At 36.4% G+C, this 23442-nt stretch overlaps 1 protein-coding gene across 5 annotated transcripts in view; it reads left to right on the forward strand.

The window, feature by feature from the left end:
• The window catches only part of LOC111864598 (serine/threonine-protein kinase 10), a 75185-nt gene that overhangs the window by 12814 nt on the left and 38929 nt on the right, over positions 1-23442 (forward strand). For 3 of the 5 annotated variants that reach the window (XM_033751495.1, XM_023851952.2, XM_033751496.1), the window contains exons 5-7: positions 3852-3982; positions 4146-4364; positions 8768-8872. In XM_033751495.1, the coding sequence (XP_033607386.1) occupies positions 3852-3982; positions 4146-4364; positions 8768-8872 (455 nt within the window). Of the gene's footprint in view, positions 1-3851; positions 3983-4145; positions 4365-8767; positions 8873-10950; positions 10997-15646; positions 15668-23442 lie in introns of those variants that run through there. The other 2 variants (XM_033751497.1, XM_033751498.1) reach the window with 2 other exon arrangements.

The following is a 23442-nucleotide window of genomic DNA, read 5'->3' on the forward strand; positions in this document are numbered from 1 at the left end:
TGTGTTAGTGTGGCCAGCTCAGGGCAATATGATATTATAAACACAGCACATATCACGTCTCTGCTGTTTATAACTTCATAGGAAAGAAAACACGCCATTCATAACAGATTGAATGACTAATCCTCTCCCAAGAGCAACAGGAAATTTGCTGCAAGACAGGCATATGTAATAATGACTTAGTGCACCTAAACAAATGCCTCATTTTATATAGTACTTGTGAAAACAGGTCAGCGAAAAATCTAACAATCTACAGCAAAACCATCAATTATTATGGGCGTTATAACATAGGTGTGCAGCTGGACGAAACATAGACGTCGAACCCCCCCCCAGACGATTTAAATACCTGACGAAACATACACGTCAAACCACACTGAACGGTTAAGTACAAGTATTCAGTATTGTTTTAGTCTGTTACATCACTCTTGGTTGGTTCCTTGGTGGTTCTGTCATCACATACATGTTATTAGGCAATGAGCTCAGATAACAGGGACTCCTTTGGTAACTTGTGGGCTCTTTGTATATTGTTTTGATGTGGGCACATGGCTGTCAGGGTTTGGTGCTTGTCGTTGTCTAGTAATGGGCACCTGATCACAAAAAAGTGGTTCTTGTATGCCATCTGCATGGATATGTGCCGCACTAGTGCTTGAATCGTTGGATGGATGTTATTCATAATTGTTATTTAAGAGTTTATCCAGCCTAGGTTGGTACCTGGTGAATCTGAACATTCCATCCCCAAAAGTGGGTGTTTTACAAGTGGCCTCCCAGTAACACAAAGTGGTGATTCTTTAAAAAGTGGCTTTAACAGTTTTGTTTAAATTTCAGTAGTTTTTGAGTACATATCCCTAAATAAAACTGCATGGGTGATATATTCATGAAATTCTCAATATGCACAATAGAGGCCCAAACATGAAATGTCATTTTTCTCTAAACCAGCTTTGCTAGTCATGTAGTTCAGTGTTATTCAGTGTTAAGCAACTAGCAGTGACCTGCTGAGCAGCAATCAGCTTCATTTACAAACCAAAGTACTCAAGATTAATCATATGTGAGAAGGTATGTGGAAAGTGTTTGCATCAGTTCCCATATGTATGTAGATGGACAATCTTCTTTGTGTTCATGTCTGAAGTCTTTTCTTGGCCTCATTAATCTTTTCATGGTTTCTTATATTTTACCATAATTATGTTCATAATGACATATTGTGCATATTTAGAATCATCTTTGTTTTGAAAACTTCTTTGACTCTTTAAAATTTTGGATGCTGTTGTACATTTTCCATTGTTTTATATAGTTGTCATCACATGAGCTGATATTTGTTGGTAAACTTCTGCCGCATTTCTACCTTCCGCCCAAAAGAATTCACAACAGCCGCTTGCTGTTTGACATAAATAGATACGATACTTGCCAAGTTGATATGTGACCTACTAGAGTAGGGACCTCATGGGATGGTGGGTGAGTGAAGCTCTTGCTGCAGAGAAAGACAGAGCTACATGTTGCAGTTCTGCAAGAATGCTTGCTCTAGAAGAAGATTCACATGCTTGCTTAAAGTTATCAATTATTGATACAAATTCTTACTGTGAAGACACTGCAAATACCTTAGCCATGTTCATTGCTGGATTTGGATCCTTCAGCATCAGAGATTCACAGCGATTGGTTCCAACATGTCATCTCTGGCAATCATTTTCTTGGAATCATATTCCTGCAGTTTTTCTGCATGTACGAGTAATACAACTCACCCATGCTGAAACCTGTATATTGTCTACCGCCACATGAGTTAGCCTTTGAATGTTGGCCATTTTAAGAATGGTGTTCTTTTGTGCCATATATGACTTAATTTATGCCCATATAAGTTCTGTTGGATTGTGACAGTGGTATGGTTTTAATTGCATTACTTTGTTTCCATGTTGCTGGACAATAAGATCTAATTCATGATCTCTGTACTGTGGTTGTACACTTTAACCATCTGTAACAACTCCACGCCTGTTTGTGAGACTGTGTGTGGTGTTTTTGCAGGATAACATGCCAATGGCAGAAACTGTTCTTCATACTAGTTGGTAATCTGTTGAGGCTTTCGATCTAGAGCAAAAGGTGAACTTGTTCTCTGCAGTGAATCCTCTGACTACTGAATCAGCATGGCATACTGACCACCTTTACCAACAGAAAACCTTAGGCCACCTGAACTATCACTCATCTTCCAGCACCTCTTTTTGGTATGGTTCTGGTTGGTTCATGTTTCAGCCAAGTAATAAATGCACGTTCTGCCGCTTTCTCTGATTTTGTGCGTTTTACAAAGAAACACTGCACTTACAGCTGTAATGTCACTCTTCTCCATTATAAACCTCCTTTCTTCATCGTACCTCTTTTAGGATTTGAAGTTCACAAAGCGGTGGTTATGAAGAATACTGTCTTCTGGGATATAACGCATGTAGTCCGTTAAAAGTCCACTGACGTTTTGGAGGAACATATTCACCAACCTGCAAGCAGGGCTAGAGCTCTGCTTGCCAGCTGCTTTCACGCTGGTATCTATCTGGGCTTATTCATTCACTCGGAAAGATGAAGGTGGTATGTTGCTCTGAAATGTCTGCCTACTTTCAGTGAACTATATGGAATTATAAGCCAGAAGATATTACTCTTAAATGTATCTCTTATATCTGAAGTCCCCCCCCCCCCATTGTGACCATGGACAGTTTGCTGTCATTAAGTTCTGCAGCAGTTTCTTTCCTTTCTACAATTAATTTTTTCCTGTGGGAAATTCTCCTTGCTGTACATGTTTAGAAAATTATGCACTGTAGCACATTTTTGTAGAACTGATCTAATTCAGGTACTGTTTTATTGTGCTGGTGATGCTTCCTTGGTGAACTAAAGGTCACGGTACTACCTTTACTAATCAGTTTCAACTCGCTTATTATTTTTTGAACACTTTGAAATCCAATACCATAAACCTCCACCATCCATGTTGTGCGCCATTTCCCTTGCTTGTTTATGGAGGACCTTGCATTCACTTACTTGCTTCCATTTTCAAAATCCCCTTGAACAGGGGTATTGAAATAAATGTCACTGTTTACATTATTAAGGTTATTGAAACTAATGTCCCTAATTTACTTACTCACGGAGCTGAGCTCTTCTGGAGGAGCCGCCAATTCTGGAGCTACTCAAGAATTTCCCAGCATTCTGTGGAACCTGAAGGTTCATTACCGTGTTCACAAGAGCCCTCCACCGGTCCCTATCCTGAGCCAGATCAATCCAATCCATGCCATCCCATCCTATCTCTCTAAGATCCATTTTAATGTTGTCCACCCACCCATGCTTTGGTCTTCCCAGTGGACCATTTTCTTCTGGCTTTCCCACCAATATCCTATACACATTCCTTGTCCCTCCATTTATGCTACACGCCCTGCCCACCTCATCCTCCTTGACTTGATCATTCTAATTATGCTTGAAGAAGAGTACAAGTTATGAAGCTCCTCATTGTGCAGTTTAATGTCCCTAATTACTTTATTGAAACAAGATCATCTCAGAATGCCAAAACATAAAGATAGTTTGCAGGCAAATGACAGCACTAGCTGACTAATGCAGATCAGTTCAATGACAGAGAGAGAGCACATGACAACATTGCTTGCCACATTGCATCCATCCTTTGCTCATCTTTGTGTAAGGTTTCCTACTGTGTGCCATGGGAGGTGTATAACAGGCCTTGTGAGGTTTTGTGCATACACAATGGTATCATGTATCATTCCATAAGTACAAAGTATGATGGATGCTGCTTTAATAAAATACAGAGGAATTGCCTTTACTAATTGACTTACCATAATACACAAGGCTTGATTGTAATATGGTTTTTCTTTTTTGTTTTGCAGCTGATTTTGGTGTATCTGCAAAAAATAAATTTACATTGCAGAAGCATGACACATTTATTGGGACACCATATTGGATGGCTCCAGAAGTTGTTTTATGTGAAACATTTCGGGATAATCCATATGATTTCAAGGTGAACAGTTTGTTGTAATTTACAGTGTTCACTTTTCTCATGAGTTTGTGTTACAGCATGATATGTGTCTAGATTGTTTTTTGATATTAAGTGCTGAAATTGTGTGGTCTCCCAGTCTATAAGTGTACTACTCAATTTGTAAAAATTATAATTTTCATTTTAGGTTGATATTTGGTCACTTGGAATAACCTTAATTGAATTTGCTCAAATGGAACCACCAAATCATGAAATGTCGCCAATGCGTGTACTGTTAAAGATTCAGAAATCAGATCCTCCGAAACTGGATCAGCCATCCAAGTGGTCAAAGGACTTCAATGACTTTATTGCAAAGTGTCTTACCAAGGATCCTAGTCAAAGGCCCACTGCAGATGATCTTCTAAAGGTAGTAAACCTTTTGTTAAAGGTATGAATTTGCTAATCTGGTCTCTTGAGGCTGTAAACTACAGGAAATCTGTTCTATGCTTATTCTTGCGGTAGATGAGCCAGATTGTAAAAATCAAAATATCTGTACCATTTTCTGAAATACACATTCTCCAGTGATTAATACAGGCACACAAACAGTAAATGAATAATAATTTAATCCTTTCACTGGTTATTATTTTATCTCTATTATCCAATTTTAAGGTAAATTATGAAAAATTTGAACAAAAATGGACTTTCATAGCCTAATAAGTGAAGTTGAGAGAGAGAGCAGGAGGAGGAGATTATTTCTTAATGTAGACTAAGTCACATGCCAAGTGAAACTTTGATTGTATGATCCTGCATTTTACATTTTTTATTAATTTACACACTTTTTGTATGGTTCCAGCCAAAGGTCCATAACAGTAATGTTAAACTTTAGTGGATTTTACATATCCATAACTTCATGTTCTCCCAGAATTTGAATTTTTTTTTTCTAGTCCTGACTATGAAGATTTACCAATCTACATTTTTAATTCAGTTCTCAGAATTTCTTTTTTTGAGGGAATGACCTTTCTTCCATATTAGCTGACACAAATGGTTCAGTCAAAAAGTCCATACTGCAAACTGGCTGATGCATGGCTGCAGTTGATTAGCTGGCTCCACATGACTCCAGGAAGGCCTATTGCACATAAGGCAATTTTTCTGCCACAACAGTCCAAACATCTTGCGTGCTAGGTCAGCTTTGATGTTTTGTCTTCATATAACTATAACTCAACGAGAGCAGTTTGGCTGTCCCTTGCATGTCTGATAAGTGTTCCAAAAAGTGACCATTGCAATACAGGGAGTGTTATCATAGATGAAACATTCAACAGAAATGCACCCAGGTAAAATTCTTCATGCAAGTTGATGCATATATTGGCACACATGTTGAACTGGCATCAAGGTTAAGATTTTAAGTTATCCCCGCTAAACGCTGTTGTCAAAACCTGTGATGAAATTGAAAGAAGTTACATCTGGTGTGGACCTTGCTTCAAGTAGCAGAAATCACTGAAATGGTTGCCACTGGAAAAACTGGAATCTGCATTTGTTGCATGGTTCAAGGAAGCATGTAAAAGTAATGCATCTGTAGATGACACCCACCTTAAGGAGAAGACCTTGCACATGGCCTCTCATCTGGGAATAGCCAACTTTTCAGCTTCCAGTTGATGGCTGGACAGATTTAAGAGGAGAGACAACATTGTTCACAGAACAGGTGGGAACACAAGTGTTGATCCATAAACTGTAGAAGACTGCGAAAATTACAAGGTGCAAGTAATTGAAGGTTATAATCTCAGATATATACTTTTGTGTGTGTGTGTGTGTGTATATATATATATATATATAATACCGACGACACTGATCTGTTTTTTTATCTAACGTAGCAAAACCTTCTCTTTTCAAGGAGATTTTTACTGTGGTGGTATAAAATCTGAACAGCCAGCTACTCCTCGCATTCAATGCTGATCATAGTGATAAACTGCCATCTCTTGTAACTGGATAATGTTGCTTCAAGAATGTCAAGAGACTACAAAATATGGAGCTAATACAGATTATTGGATGACCAACATATTTGAAGATCACTTCACACAACTAGATAGAAAATTGTTTGCTAAAAAAAATCACACTGCTTTTCATTGATCATTGTGCTGCTCACCCAAAGAACACATTTCTTAGCAACATCAAAGTTGTCTTTCTCTCAGCCAACCAGCTGTAGTCTTTAGGTTTGGGAATAATCCATTCAATCGAATGTCATTACAGAAACCAGTTGAATCCGAAGACTGCGGCCATTATAGATGGGGGACTGCAACAAGATGCTGCATAGATGAAGATGAATGTTTTGTCTGCATTGCATTTCATAGCGGAAGCCTGAAGATTGGTAACACCCACTATGATCAAGAATTGCTTTGTGAAGTGTGGTTTCTCTGTTGATCATGTCAGCAGCAATGATGACAGTGCAGTGAAACTCAGTGAAGATGAACAGGATGACTGAGGCAGTTTACAACCTCTTGGAGAATTTCAGAATCATTGACTTAATCTTTTGCCTGTTCCATTTGAAACATTAGTCTGGTTTTGGGTAGATTGCTGCTGGCCTTTGCCAGCACAGTTGCTCTTGGTTCCAGATCCCAAATGACCCATGACCATATTCTATTTGTCAGAGATCAGGTTGGGAAATTGCTGCTGGTCCTTGCCAGCATAGTCATGCTTGGTTCTGCGTACAAGGGTACTCATGGCTTTATTTTTCTATCCCTTGACTGGGAGTCATACAACTCGAACGAGCGAGCTGGTCCTTGTTATATGGCTTGTAACAGACTTCATAGGAAAACTGCCTTCAGTGGGTCCTCAGTTACTGTGTTCCTATCCACTGCTGCAAGAACATGTTTACCAAGACATTGCCTAGCAATCACTGTCTCCTCTGGCTCCACTCTTCTGGCTTTCAGGTGTTATGTCACATTGCTCCTTCATACAGCTATTTCGTTTCTGATCATTCTTCTGAATGTCATACATGACCTGATATGTCTTTCTTCAGTTTTGTTAGCATCAAGCCTTCATTCCTCATGGATTGTGTCTTGCGGTGTTGTCCACCGGCTCTTTAGGACATCCGTTACTCCTGACGTCCTTTAAGGTTCATGCCTCAATTAGTGCACTCCTGTTACTTGCAGACTCTGGCCATTGTTTTAGGCACCTCCCATTTGGGTTGAACTGGTGACCTTGTCTTACAAGAATATTAGAAGGGACAAGTCCCTTTAAATTAACCTACTTTCTATCAGATTAGAAGGATCAAACTGTTAATTTTGTATACAGATTTGAATGAGATCAGTATTCTGTACATTGCCATTTGAGGCCTTGATCTAGAACTGAACTGTGTTTGTATATGTGTGTGTATAAGAAACAGTGGTCATCCTGACTGTTTTCCTTCGTGAACAATGTAGCAGCAGTCTTTTAATGGTTAGGTCAGTTGGTGTTAAGAGGGTTAGGAAGCTCCAAAGCCTTGCTGTACCTGCATAGCTTCTAAGGAGCCCTCATCTTTGGTGGCACTGTATGGTCTGTTTTATGTGTTAGCCTTTTGTGCTTGCAAATCTGAAAATCAGTACAAGTCCATAGACTTCTGGAAATTTGAGCACCACATTGTTGACTGATTGGAGATTGGTGCCTGCTTCAGGCAGGAAGATGTATGGGTTTAATATTGTGTTGATTCAGAATTATATTGGTGTAGTTAAACTGGTCTTGTACGTAAGGGATGTGAGTAATTTACATAGATTCTACAGGGTTATATAACACTCAAGATAACTGGGTTTTTGGTCTTTGTCTGTTTTCCAGTAAAGTAAAAAAAAAAAAAGTAAAGGTATCTCTGTAACAAACTGTGGAGGCCCATAGGGTTTTGAGATGTTGAGGTTCCCAGATTTTCTAGACAATCGGCTCATAGATGGCAGTAAGATTGTCAGCCATACGCGCCGGCCGCCCTTTACTCCCAAGAATATTCCAAGAATATTCCTGGTACTCATTTCTGTTAGAGGCTGAGTCGACCCCAGGGCCATAGTGTGGCTGGAAGGATTAGGTCAATTGAAAAAAAATCCAGTGACCTCATCGAGATTTGATCACGCGACTTTCTGGCTTGTAGCATAGTGCCTCAACCAACTATGCTACCATGTGCCCCCCCCCCTATTTCCATCCTCAGGTGAAGGGGAGGGGACACCTCCTGTCTTGGATCTATTAGAAAGGGTTAACCTCAATCACTGGACCAGATCCAGTGGTAGAAGGCAAGAGCTGATCAAGTTTCTGAAACCAAATCTGAAAACCCAGTAATCCCTAAGTAGATGATATATGTTTTGGTTTTTCTTCTTGGTTGTTTAGTCTCTTGGGATGGAGTGCTCTGTGAATTTGACTGGAAAAATAGTAAGCTGTCAAATAGTACACAGTCTGGACATTAATAATCCCCCCTATCCACCTATCTTTTGTCTCAGTACATGCTCTACCCACCCATCAGAAGAAAACTGATAATAGATCCTGAAAGAGACTGAAACTTCAGTTATTTTTCCTGTTGGCTGCACATGCACCAGTGAGAATTTGAAATTCTGCACTGTCTTATGATCCAGAATTACACATATTGGTGCAAGGCTGCTGTTCAGTCACTTGGAATGTTGGATGGAGAGTCTAGGTTCTGCAAATGCAGCAAACCACAGTACCGTATAATTACGCAAGAACAGGAATGAGATAGGAAACCTTCAGTTCTTTTTGCCATGCTTCTGTAGAGTGACTATATGAAAGTTAACTGTATTCTGTGTAGGGACAGGTATTCATCACTTTTTATTGGCCATAATATATGAATATGATATTGATTTTCAGCATCCGTTTATAAACTGTACATTGGATTCAAAACCAGTTCGGGATTTGCTTCTTGAGTACAAAGCTGAGGTGGTGGAAGAAGAATTATTGGATGATGAAGCAGAGGTAAGATTCGTATACTTTTTCTTTTGTCCCTTCAAGTATATTAATCTGTCTAAATACAGTTCCTTTTCAGCCTTTAGTGTCAGAAGTTGAGTTTGTAAGCAGCTGTAATTTCTCTTGATGCGTAATGTTTGTACCTGTCTGTACATATCCATGACTCGCTGATGTTTCTTAATGCCTCTCTTAAAAGTAATAAAATTCATTTACTGTTTAGACATTCGTTTGAATTGTGTCCAGTGTGTAACGCAGACCGTCATAGCCTTGGGATCTTTTGTGTTTTCATACTTATGGGTTAAAAAAATAATTTATGGTGTGCAAGACTTAGAAAGATACTGGTTAAAGTAGAGGTTTAAGCATGGATTGGAAAGTACATCAGCTTCAGGTGTTAGAACGTAGATTTTCAGAGTTATTAAAACAGTGCCCACAATTTGACCCTGGCCTGAGTCCACTTCATCACAACTTGCACTTCCATGTTCCATTCAAATCTCCCTCTTCCTTTCTTTCTGTACAAGGCACCTTCCATGATATTTACAGTAAGAATTCTCTTTGCTTTCCCTCTCTGCACTACATATTACCCTCTGTGCCACCTTTGATTTAAATACTTTTAATTTTATTAAGAGAAGGTCATGCATGTGTGAATGTGCACACACCATTGCCCTGGTCTCTTGCATAATTCTTCCCATTCCCTGCCTTATCTCTTCTGTGCCCAAGTCCTTTCCATGTTGCATACCAAAAGAAAATAATAGGCAGTATAATTCAGTAACCTTTATAATAATTGTATAATTTGATGGCAGATACCTGCCAATATCAACAATTTTTCATGAACCATGAATGTTGTTATCTGTCAGAGTGCAGTGTTTACATAAATATAGTTGTTAACTTGACCTTTTATTGGCTTGTACATTTTCTTAAATTGGATTTGTATTAACACCAAATTATTTTAACATGTTTCATTAAAATCAGAAAATTTGGGTCTTTGAGGATAATTTATATTTATGTAATTTGCATTATTCTTTGGAGGTAGGGCTGCAAACATACTTCATGTGCTGTGACATACATTGAAGATTGGTGTATGTGGTAAATTATTTTTAACTAAGTAATGTAAGAAATAATGTGATTTAGTTGAAGTAGTGTCTTATGCAGTCAGTCGTAGTGTCTGCATTGATTTGGGCATGCACAATATTGGATGAAGCAAATGATGGTGTTTCAAGGGATGGGCATTTGTATGTATAATTCATCACAGCAAGTTGTTCAACTCATCAACATATCTTCCCAGTTGGGTGATGGGGGCATTTGCAAATAGAGTACAAGTGACTCTGAGGGCAAGCATAGCCTGGAAATCTGTGGGCAGTGGTGGTGGGAGCAGGTAGAAGATGCTCTGAGAAAATAAAGCAATTCTTGTGCAGTCTTTCAGATGCCCTTAATTGTATTATGAAGTCTTATTGCTTTCAGGTTTGTTTTCCTTTTAAGAGCCTTTACAAATTTGTGAATGTAGTAGTAAGATCAAAGACAGATTCACAAATATGAAGTGTATGTTGAACTTCCTGCCTGATCAGAAGCAAAGTTATACAATTTGAACTAGACAATATTGTGTCATGATGAGTTCTGTCTTGTGGGACATAATGTCGTGTGGTCCAATGTAAGTCAGACGACATTTTGGAGGAACATATCACCACTCATATTCAGGGTTGAAGATCAAGCTAAGCAAGAAACCAGCAAACAGAGCTCTGTTCCTGCAAAACATGGCCTGACTTTCATCATACTGTGCAACATTATTTTCCAGGAGATAGAAATCTTCATAGCCACTGATGTGAGAACTGCAACTCTGACATCTGACACAATAATGTATCTTGTTGATTTGAGATGACTGGATTTTTTTAGGACATTTGTTGCTAATTTCAGTCATAATGTATAATTGAAAATGTTGTTGCTTTCATTCTGTGATCTCTTTTGACTTGGACCTTTTTACATACCATCTGAATACTTATCTAAAGATAACATTTGTCATATCACTGAATGGATAGTTCAGTTTTAATATTGTGTAACTATTGTAAATTAATTTCATGCTTGCAAATATGTAGAGGGGTAGGAAACAGAAAAAACACAGAGAGCAATACCAACGTATCGGTAAGTTCCTTTACAGCGTTTCTGTGATGCTGTGTTTCCTCTTATGTGTATTTGTGTTAGTAGTTATAATAGATGCTTGGATCTGCAGTTTGTTAATTTCGTACTATTACATTTTGGTAATGGTTTATAGCATCCATTATTATTCATAATATTTCCAGATTCCCTCTCAGGAACCAAGATGGAACCATGTAGACTGAATAATATCAGTTCAGAAATTATTGATCCTTATGTCAGCCAGTTAGCCATATTAGTAATGTTATATTTCAGCATCCTTGTGTACTGTGTAGATCTGACTTACAGGTTTCTGTGCTTTCTAAGTGCAACATCGTTCGTTGTTCCTTTATTGGACACTATTTTACTACATGTTTCAGCCTAAATAGCAAACTTCAGGTGTACAGTTTGTTGTAGTTCAGGACTCTGCTGCTCACTGTAATACAGTTTTCTTTCCTCCTATGGTTATTGCCTCTGGTTATTTTTTGATTATATTGGTTGCAGATGGATGATTTTGGTTTACTGGTTGTGGCTGCCTTCAGTGTTCTTGTTGGGGCGGGAGTTCTGTTTTGTGCTGGTCGGCCATTGTTGTTCGAACAAATGACTATGATGGCCGACCAGCACAAAACAGAACTCCCACCCTACAAGAACACTGAAGGCAGCCACAACCAGTGTACCAAAAGCAACCATTTACAACCAACATAATCTAAAATAACCAAAGGCAATAACCATAGGAGAAACGAAAACTGCATTACAGTGAGCAGCAGGGTCACGAACTACAACAACCTGTATACCTAAAGATGGCCAATTAGGGTGAAATGCATAGTGAAATAGTGTCCAATAAAGGAACAATGAATGATGATGCACTTAGTTGGCGCAGAAACCCTGAAGTCAGCGATATTGGTTTTTATTATCTGAAGATAGGGGATTTTAAATTTCCTAGTACTACAAGGTTGGCAGCTGGATTTTAGGTCAGAAGTAACAATGTATTGTCTGGGAATAAGAGATTTTGAATTTCCTTCTACAGTGTGGCTGATGGTAGCAGTTGTAGCAGTATTAGTGTTGAAAAAATGTAACCCTCAGCCCATAAGCTCTGCATTCTTATAATACACACCAACACTTCACACATTCACACAAGCTGAAGTGCCATTGGTATATGAAAATCATGGATATTTGTTAATGAAGCAGTGAAGTTAATATTCATTCATTCATCAGTAATCTGTCAGACGACAGGTCCACAATCTCTTCCAAAACAGTTCCTCCACTTAATGCGATCTTCTGTTTTTGGAAAGAGACTATCCAGGAAAAGTGATAATGTGGTAGTTTTTCCATTTGCTTTCCACATCGCAGTACAGCAGCCGTTCAAACACTCTGGTCACGCCTGTTGCTATACGAACTTGAACCATCTCGAGCATCATTTGTTCTGTGCTTCAAGTCGCTACTGATGACAAAGTTAATATAGTCCACTGAAATGATGTGACATCATTGCAGAACTTCATTGTTATTCCTTTGTTTGCTTCTCAACTCAACTTTCTTGTATTGAACACTATATTCACCCTTATAAACTGTTCTATGTTGCTTCGATACAAATGAACTGAATTGTTTTCATACTGTGTGCAGATTGCACATTTTTATCACACAACAGACTATACACTCTCAGTTGAAATGAGCAAAATATGTTAGGTCTGAATAGTTAAAACTTTGTGGCTGTCACTGCGTTTGTGTTATTTCATTAAGATTACAGTGAAATGCTGGTACAATAAAATTCTGGATAATGACAAACTGTATTTTTTGTATTGAAATTTGAGTATGTTGAAATGTGATAAAAAATAACAGATTATAAAGTTCAGTGTTTTCGGCTATATGGTGGCAAATCACGTGTTCCTAGTGATGCTGGCAAGTGAGAATGATATGCCGCAAAGCAGAATGTGCACCAGTAGATCGATATTCGCATTGTAAATTCCTCAGAAGTCAGTGACCTCCATAAAATCACCTGTTATTCATGCAAATTAGAAATTTTAGAAATAATATAATTTGTACTGCAGCTGTATCTAGGTAGGCATCAGTTTCCGTAACAGTGTATGCCTCATGTCTTTAGAATGATTAGTTCTCATCCTTTTATCATGTATATATGAAAAGCTTGCTCTCAACTACTCAGCTGCCACATCCTTCATTATTTCTATATTTTCTTTTGTGCTAGTCACTTTTGTACTTGCCCCAAACGTGTAATTATTGTTTTTAATAAGCAGTGAAACTGAAGTAAAATATGAAGTTAATCCCTTGATGAAATGGCTGCAAAATGAATATGCAGTTAGGTGATATCACTTAAAGATTTTATAAATATGTTCATATGTTCTAGTCTGGTGTGCAGTTGTTGATTAGCAGAACAATTTTGCATCTTTCTTTTTTTTTTTTCCCCCCCCAATTTGCCAGCCGTTCATGAAATATTGCACCTGTCATCTATGCTTTCATATTATAGTGATGTTGTATAGTATAAGCTGTATGCCTTTAAAGTGCCAAGGGCCCATGAACTTCCTATAACAGGAGGTTTCATTTTGTCTTGTTCTACATAATTTGTACACCACATCATCTCTCTTTAGAAAGCTTCCTGCAAGTGTATTTTTCACCTTTGAAAGCCAGTGATGTATTGGGCATTGTAGAAGAATGCCATTGGATCACCTGCTGTTCTTTTATCTGTGTTTCTGCCATTACTTCCTCAGAATTCACTGAGCCATCAACTGCTACCCTTAAATTGCATAATTTCAAACAAGCACATCTAGTATCTTGGGTGCATCACATTGGGCAGTCAACTGAGGTTTTGGCTTTCATGTCAGTAAATTTTTGTATGCAGCTTTGCCTGCTTTCTCAAAATCTTTTTTCCATATTAGTTTCCTTTCTGGCCCAGTGGCATCAGAGACAGTGATTTTTTCCCCCATCTTTAATGAATACTGGAACATTTTATGAGCTGATACCATCCTTTCATGCCAGTTAACCATTTGTTCACTTTTTCAGAAATCTTGCATTCTTCTTCACTTCCATCACTACCTAAAAAGTGCTTTACGTCTGTCTCTTGGACACCAAGAAACTGCCACATATTATCACCATGTGAAGTGTGTAAATCACAGCACCTGAGGATGAACCTATAAGGGTCAAAACATGTAGTGGAACATAAGTTAATAAATTATAGTTGCGTTGACAGTGGAATTCATATTATTAGTTATACTCACGCAGCAGGATGCGCATCCTAAAAATATTATCACCATGTTGCAAGCATTACAGAGTAGTCAGATTGCTATCCCAACATACAGTGCTCTAAGCTGGAATATTAGTCATGAGAAACAAATCTTTCTTTTTCCATCTGGGACAGGGGTATAATTATGCTATATTAGTATTTTTGAAATACTAAAATTTCTTGTACCGGAAAGATTTTTTCTCAGGAACATAGAGAAATGATGGGAGTTTTACCACCATTTCATTCAGAATTACTGGGGTTTAGGACTTGATCCATCGCCCTATACTTAAAAAAAATTAGAGAACACAACATTTCAAAAGCTGTGTCTGTTCCTGTTCTGAGATGATGGGTGAGATACCTACTCTGTTGGCTCCCATAGAAAGAGTTAACCTCAGTCCAGTAATTCTGGGTGTTATACACCATCTTCAGAACCTTGTATAGAGTCCACGTTTTTGTTGTGCTGGATATTTTATTTTTCTGGGTTTCGTTGTACAAACACTTCACTGTATTTCTCATATTTTGTCTGTGCCATATTGGTACCATCTGAGTTTGTATGTCATTGCCTTGCATTTAGTAAGGTGCTTGAGTATGCCATTTAATGCTGTCGGTGTTTTTTTAATTTTGTTTAATCACTGGATCTTCTAGGTTTCTACTTTGTTAATTGACTTTTTTTTTTACTAATTGCCTGGATATGTGTGCATCTGTGATCATGATCAGGTGATGGTATTTATACCCGACATAGTTGCATTTATTGGAGTTTCCTCTCCATCTTGTCCTTTTTTTATATTTCAGCAAATTTTCCCCTCAAATGTCTTTCATGCCCTGTTGCATATGGAGTATCTTTGATTTCAGTTTTGCACAGTAAAAAGGTCAGTGGTTTAACCCTCTTTCTGCCAAGTCTAGTTCTACAACCTATGCAAGAATTGTCATTCCATTTCTAGAAATTCAGTATGAGGATAGGATCTTTGTATTCAAAAATCAAAATATTTAAGGAAATCGATGGTTGTGAATCGGTGTGAATTATGTGATGTGAAAAAGAGTGTGTACATTATTGACTAATTTGGATTTTGGCTGGCCAAGCATAACTTTGCCTCATTGGCTCAGTCAGTTCACTGGCAGGGAAAGGGTTAAACATTAAATGCAGTAGTCTGTTATTGTTGTAACATCCAGAATAGAATACTGTAGAAGTGTTACAGAATACAGTGCTTTATTTAAGTTGATTGGTTTATTTATATTTAGCTAGATTAAACCATATTTTAGTTTAAGCTAAATTACAACAGATTAAGTTCTGTCACAGAACTTCAGGGTTTACTGTCCCTGTTGTATCCACTTTGTAAACAATGCTGTAAGTGGAATCATCATTTCAACTAATGCCATCTAATATGATGTGTTTCTGCTGTGCATGCGGCTCACCCGGGCCCCGCCAGCCAAACTCCATTCCCCCTCAGGTATGATAATGGTATAGTATTGCGAGGATTTTGGTGGTTTCAGTATCAATCTTTGAGGAACAAAATTGTAACTAAAACACTCATGAGTAGTTTTTAAATGCTCTTTTACATATATATTCTAAGTAAATTTATTGGCCTAGTCTCTCTTACAGTATCTCCTCCTGCCCCTTATACACTTCAGAATTTAAATGGTTTTAGATATAATTTGGGTGTGGGAGATTTCAGACTTTTCCATTCTCCATATACAGTACAGTAATACTTGGTTTTCGTCCATGTTATTCATCCAGTACATAGAACAGAGTTCAATCCCCACTTGTTCTTTAGATTTCTACAAAAAATATTGAAATATTACCCTTTTTTGTTCAGTCGTGGAATTCTGAAAATATTGCCATAATTAAATTATCAGTTATATCACTGATACTTCCAGTGTGGAGGTTACAGACATCACTTAATAAATTTATATAATGAAAGATTCATTTAGACATTGAATAATTAAAATTATGTATTATTGATAATTGAATTGGTGAGAATTTGTTCATAGTCAAACATGGCATTTGTGTTTTGTGTAAATAGTATATGCTTCATTTGTGTTATCAGTTTGATATTATTACTCTTATTAGCTTCCACATGTTTCTGAATTAGGGGCTACTGAAGATTTCATTGTGTTATGCTGTTTTCATCATTTACTGAATATGATTTCTGTCCTATATAGGTCATATAGTGTCAGTTCATACCGTAATTATGTTGTAAAGAATGAGTGGAGAAAACAGTGTTTGATAATTAACTCATTGTATCCCAGTGTTGTACTTAAACCTTCTGTTGCATTAATTTTACAGAGTCTTACATATATAATACTGTCTTAATTGCAATGTCTGTTTTATTTTTCATATATAACATATCTTACTGTGAAATGTTTCGGCTGTATGTGGGTGTCAACAAGTATGTGTGAGTCCTGCTAAAACTAATAGTAGAGTGAATTTACCGACTACACAACACGTTTTTTATTATCACTACATGTTTCGACCTCAAGAGGTCATCCTCAGGTGTATAAACACGGCTGTATTATTACATGCGGTCACATTCACTTTTCACTCATTCGACCTTGTATCTTATCCAGATTTACGCTCACTAATATATCGAGTTCTTTTCATAAAACACAGGTTAAAATTATTATTCTAATTTAATTGTTAAAAGTTAAAAGTTCGTGAATCGAAGTTCAATTCATGTCACTGGTTACACTTTCACTTGTTGTTTACAGTCTCATTTTACTTACGCTCACAACTGTGTCCTTTTTTAACTAGTTTAATTATTATTATTATTATTATTATTGGTTAAAAGTTCGTGAATTAAAGTGTAACTTATGTTATTGGTTGCACTTTCACTTGTTTGTGAGGTCTCGCTGTTCTTCCGCGTTCTCTGATGCTGCTGGATCTGTTATGATTGTTATCGTGTTTCACTGTGTGCTCTGTTTTGTCACATATCTATACCTGATGTTAATTTTTGAAATTATTTGTTCATAGAAATAATTGAAAAGTTAATTAAAATACGTCTGTTAAAATTCTGGTGCACTGCAACCGAAACTATGGTATGGATGCTGTGTGTATTATAGCTTTGCATATAATTTGTCTATGTATTGTTATGTGTGTTGTGGTGGCTTGTCTGTTGTGTGGAGATGATCTCCATACATGAACTGCACAGTAGTACAACCAACCCAATAAGGAGTTGTATCAAGACAAGGCACCACAACACACATAACACTACGTGGACAACTATATGCACAGCTATAATAACACAGACATCATCCACACTGTGGCACCTAAAACATTGCAACAGGATTTTAATAGATACATATTAATGACATTTTAAAGAACTTTTAATTTTTTATACGAACAGACAAATTCAAAAGTTAATTTTAAAGAATAAACATTGAGTATGGACTTGTCACATAATAGAGCATACAGTGAAATAATTATAGCAGGACTCACACATACCTGATGATGGCCATGTACAGCCGAGATATATATGAGATGGAAAATAAACATTGCATTTAAGACAGTAATATGTGTAGGAAACTGGCATCAGTTTACAGTTTTGAGGGAGGGGCAGATGTAACATCTCTGATCACAAAGAATACTGATGATAAGCTGGAAATTTAATTTGTAAGTTAGATTAATTCTTTCTTAGCCAAAATTTGCCATTTTAATGTACAGTTGCAGTTCAGTGAGGACATAGACAAAAATGTTTGTAGAATTGTAGGTTCTCACAGCCGTGGTTTTGTAGAGTACTATCTTCTATTTATTGAAAGTCGACCTGGCCAACTTTCAGCAGCCTACATGACGATATATCCTAGACGATAGTACTCTTCAATGTGTGTAGAATTTAGGGTGTTGAAATGGTGATGTATAGCACTTTAGCCTTGAAAAGTTCTGCAGTCATGGGTTGCCTTGACTTCACAAAATTTTGCCTAAATATTTTTTTATGTTTCATATTATTCTCTTATACAAAAAACAGAATTTTTTTAAGCAGTCCGTTCTACCAGTAGGCTCTTTTATAAACATATAGTATAGTACACTTGCTGAAAAAGGAAGAATATTTTGGAAGAATGGCTTTTCATATGATCCTGTGAAGAAGTATAATAATATTAACCTACCTGAATAAGATATGTAGAAAAACATCAGAATAGATGGATATTTACTGTTCCATGTGTCTTGGATGGTGAACGTGTATTTATTTTCATTTTGTATTCTGAAATATTACTATGGATTGAAATGTAAAATGTGAGGGGAAAAGTGATGTGTAGATTTCCCTGAAATTCCCTTTAGATTTATTTTGATTTAAAACTCACATTATCCATGTGCATGGGGTGTGATGCAGACTTGCTAAAAAAAGGTATAGTTGACAAAGTTTCATTCATGATGATGATGGTGTAAGTAGTATTCGAGTAGATGTTCACCATATCTTGCTTCTGGCACAGACATTTAAATTTGATAATCCTTCAGCAGGGCATGTGTTATTTTGAAAGACGTTTTTCTTAAATTTGTTGTTCTAAGTTGGAGGCTACTTTTATTTTTGTAGTTTTAACTTTTAGAGTATATATTTTGTATATTTTCCTTTACTTTACCCTAAACCCCCTTACTGCTCATAGCCTAGCCCAAATCTTAGGGTAGTATGAGAAATTGTTACCAGGTATACTTCATGAAAACTGTAAAATCTGCTTTAAACTTCACAAATCAGAAGAACAGAAACTATCTCGTTTCCTTGAAAAGTGTGATCTAAGTTGTAACATCTTGTCATTCAGTAGAAGTCTGCCATATATATATTTATTTTTAATGAATCACCTCAGTCATTAGTGTTGAAGAGCAAGCCCTACAAGAATATCGTACTGTTCATATTTACCACCACGAGAATCTTAATTACAACATGTGATGTCCTTGTTTTCTGTATTGTTACTGATTGTGCCTTATTACTCGTACATTTGATCTTACCATGAAAGATACCTCTCAGGTTAGATTAGCAGCACTATACCTCCCATGTATTTGAGAACTACCTGAAATTATTTTAGAATGGAGCACCATCTGTCCTCACTGGGTTATTTTTTTCTTTTGTGGTTGCCCCATTTTTTCTAGATGAATTCTAGAATACAGCAAAACCTGTCTAAAGCACAAACCTGGCCTTGTCTTCAAATTTTTCTTGTTCTGAGAATATAATAACCATTGAGGAGATGTATCTTCTTCAGATGCGTTACAAGAAGATTATTTAGAAGAGTATTAAAAACATGTTTATCAGATAAATCAGTGTAAAAGGAAAAGCCAACCCCCAGCTATCTGTGTGCCAGATTTCATAATTGTAGAGCTTGTGGTTGCTGAGAAAAATTAATGTAGATGTGATAAAATGAACACCATGATGATAGGGCTTACAGTCACTATTTAGAAATTGTAGCTGTTTTACATGGAAACAAAAGTGAAGAATTGTCATTTAAAAAATATTAGTCATCTTCAATATTTATTGTTTTCTATTCATATAATTTTGTTCCATATTCTGCTTTCTTTAATTCATCTGAAAAGGAACATTTCTATCAAATGGGAAAGCATCGACTGACCAGTGGTAAACTATATGCAGAACACTAACCAAAAACTTAAAGTAAACAGGAAGAAGAGAAGAAAACAGACTGCACTGCCCAGTAATAGTTTAGTGTATATATGTTATTTGAAATTTGGCATGTGATTTACATCATAAATATATACATGGGATATCTCCTGTGCAGTTTTATGAAAAGAAAACCAAATGTCTGTGTCAGTAATAATCTCTCTGAAGTAAAAGAAATGGTAAGTTGGGTTTCATTTCATTTCTAGTTTGATAAAATAGTGCTTATATGCTTCGTTGGACTTCCCAGATGGTAGATCACAGTCTTTTGGATGCTTTTATTAAAATTTTTTCCCAGTTGCATGAGAAAGTGATGAAGTTTTATAGTTTTGGTGCCTGTGGTCTTGAAAAAATGAGCAGAATTCCTCTTGAGATATTTTACCCATTACATGGCATTTCTGACCTAAGGCAAGCAATTGTAAACATAAGATACTCTTTTTTATCATATTTGTGGATTTTTATGCCATTTTGTTGTGTAATTTGACAGATCCTCATAGTGAATAGTTCAAATTTGTAATGAAATATGCACACAAATGTCAGTAAAACATGCGAATATATAGCAAAACATCAAAATAACAAGAATTTAGCAAACACTATTCTTTGGTGTTTGTTGTGTGGTTGTTATTTACATAAAGGTTTTAGTTGGCAACAGTAAATCTCAAGTGTAGTCACCAGCTCTTCATATTGGTACACCAGTAGGCTGTTAGAACATGTGCATAATAATTATATTAAAATTGAAGGTGGAGGAGATGGCATTAAAGTAGATGGTAAAGAAACAGGATGTGAGGATGTGGACTGGATTCAAGTGACTACAGTCCAGTGGTGGGCTTTTGTGAACACAGTAATGAAATTTTGAGGTTCATGAGAGATGGAAAATTTCTTGAGCATCTGAGTGAGTGCCAGCTTTTGAAGGACCTGCTTCATGAAGCTAATTGAATCCAATTGTGGCCCAGTTTTGTATGTAAACTGCTGGTTTACATAAATATGTAATATCTCTATGGGTCCTGAGATTCTTCTTGTATTGAGCTGTTTCCTGTGGACAAGTTTTTAATGCTGAAATTTTACTGATTATACAGGTTTTAAGCCTTTTATGTTTGCTTTGCTTGCTATTGTTGTTGCTTGTGTTAGAGGATAGCATAGTAAAGTTCTGATGGATGCTACATTTTAGAAAAGTTGATTTGTTGTTATTTGCATGGTTTTATATTATTCACTTTTGCAGAAGGTAAAGTTAATGCAGTTGTAAATTGTGAAACTTGATAAGATTGGGGGGAATTTGTCATGTTTTTATTTTAAGAAACAGTTCATTTACAAAATGAGAAAAGAAAAGTTGGTTGGTAAATGATTTTCTGACGAACAGTGCATAAGCCATGTTTCTCAGTCCTTAATATACCCATTTTTGTCTGCTTTCTATATGAAAAAAAAATGTTTTGTGGATACTGTCAGGCCATGCACATGCAGAAGGCCATTGAAGATGAACATGGTTTTTTGGCAGCAATCACGTCCCAGTGCAGATGTACACAACTGGAAAATAAAACATTTGTGATATATATATATATAGTACCTCTATCTGTAGAAGGTTAAAAGGTGAAATTGTCATATTATGGTAGTTGCTCTTTCTGAATGATGTTGACTTTACTCATAGCTGTTAGTTGGCTCTTATTCAGAATGAATGTTCTGATTTCATCACTTGTTAATCGTTGATGGAACAGATACCCCTGATACTTATCCTGCTTTTACAATTGAATACCACATAGTGGTGTTAGGAAAAGATTATATAATATGTAGAATCATACCTTGAATGTGCGAGATAGAGGGGCCATGGAACTAAATATTTAAAACAGTGATAGGCTGAAGTTAAAAAATAATTGCATTGCTTGTAGAAAGAAATTCTTGATTTCATTTGTAACAATAGTATTAGTATTGATCTTTTCGGATCATAGTGAATCTTCATAGAATCATTGTTCTTAAAGAATTACATGAGTGCTACAATGTTCCTTACAGTTTGCTGTGACCAAACCATGGTCTCCTAAGAGTACTGTGAATTATGTTGTATTTGATATATATGTGTTCTGAATTCTGGGACTATTTCTTCTGGTGGTAGTTCCATGGTTTCACTCTCTTTAGCAAGAATAGTTACCATATGTGTACAGTACTGCTCTGATTTTGTTAATATCTGAAGTCATATGAGTAGTCAGGGCTTGTGCCTTTACACAGTTCTTTTGAGAGAACTTTTATTTATTTATTTTTAAAGTAGGGAACCTCAGAATAGTTTTCACTTGGAATGGTATTTGTACATAATGAGCAAATTAGTAGGCCAACACTTGTCATCCGTATGTGCCATTTAAATCATTTTTAGCATGCTTAAATTTCTGAATTGGATAGTATTTTGTTTGCCATATTTTTATATAAGATTAAAACTATCCCATCATTTGAATTCGTTGATATTGAATGACTGTGGAGCATGTTTTGGAAATCTGTTTGTACATTGGTTTGTAAAAATGTTATATTTTGTTACTTGCTTGTTTTTCAAATCTTCAGCATCTCTTATATATTCAGAATTTGGCAGCAGATTCCTGTGTTTGTAGAAAAGTAGAACACCTAGAACGTCATCTTTCTTTCGTAATCGTTTACTTAGTTACATAATTTTCCCTATGATTGGCAGTACTGTAGCTGTGGGATTGGGTCATGATATTGGCCAATAGTGTTAATTATTCACTTAGAACATGAGTGGTTTAACCCCTTGAATCCTTATTTTCTGAGCAAAGTGCAGAACCAAAGAACTGATTTCAAGATGGACACCATGATTCTCAGAGCTTGAAAAGAGCTGGTAGAGGATGATTAGAATTCTCTTTATGTTATAGTAGGTGTACATTTTATTCCGAGTTTCTAAAATTGCCCAGGCTATGATGCTGTCATCTATGCAACATATTTGTAACTGTGTCATTAGTTTGAAATGGAAATTGAAGATTGTCTGTGTAGCATTTTGATGCTACAATGAGCTACACTTGTTGTTAGGCTTCAAGCGGTTAGTGGAAGCAAGATTGTGTAAAAGGTTCAACTTTGATTCACAATAACTGAGTTCAAGGTTGTGTAAAAGTTTCAACTATGATTCACTGTAGTTGAGTTCAAAGACCAGCTTCAACTTTTTCAACCATTAATTTGTGAAATGCCTATACCAGTTCTAGTGGGAATAAATACGTTTTTGTTAAGTCCAGGTGTAAATTAAATTTACCCTTGGTATTTAACTTTTTGGATCACTATATGCTTTGGTGATAGTAGCAAAAGAAATACACAAGCAGTGGCATGAAATAGTCGTATAATTGTTAATACCTTAAATCATATCTGCCGTAAAATTTGTCATCAGTTCTTGGTGAAAGAAAATTTCTGACAGTTTTTGCATTGTAGTGTGTTTAGAGACTACAACTGAAAGAGTTAATGAAACGAGTAATGTAAAGAAGGTAGATCACAGGTGTATGGTGTCATGTTAATTGAAGCAAGGAAACATTTCCTTAAGCCCTGAACGTTGGTAAAGAAACATTAATAACTTAATTTTTTTATCTCTGACTTATTTAATTATTAACAATCAAGTTCCTTCCGTCAAATGTGACACTTTTATAAGTTTTCCACCTCGT

Source organism: Cryptotermes secundus, unplaced genomic scaffold (genome assembly GCF_002891405.2).
Source record: "Cryptotermes secundus unplaced genomic scaffold, Csec_1.0 scaffold7, whole genome shotgun sequence".
In the NCBI taxonomy this organism is placed as follows: domain Eukaryota; kingdom Metazoa; phylum Arthropoda; class Insecta; order Blattodea; family Kalotermitidae; genus Cryptotermes; species Cryptotermes secundus.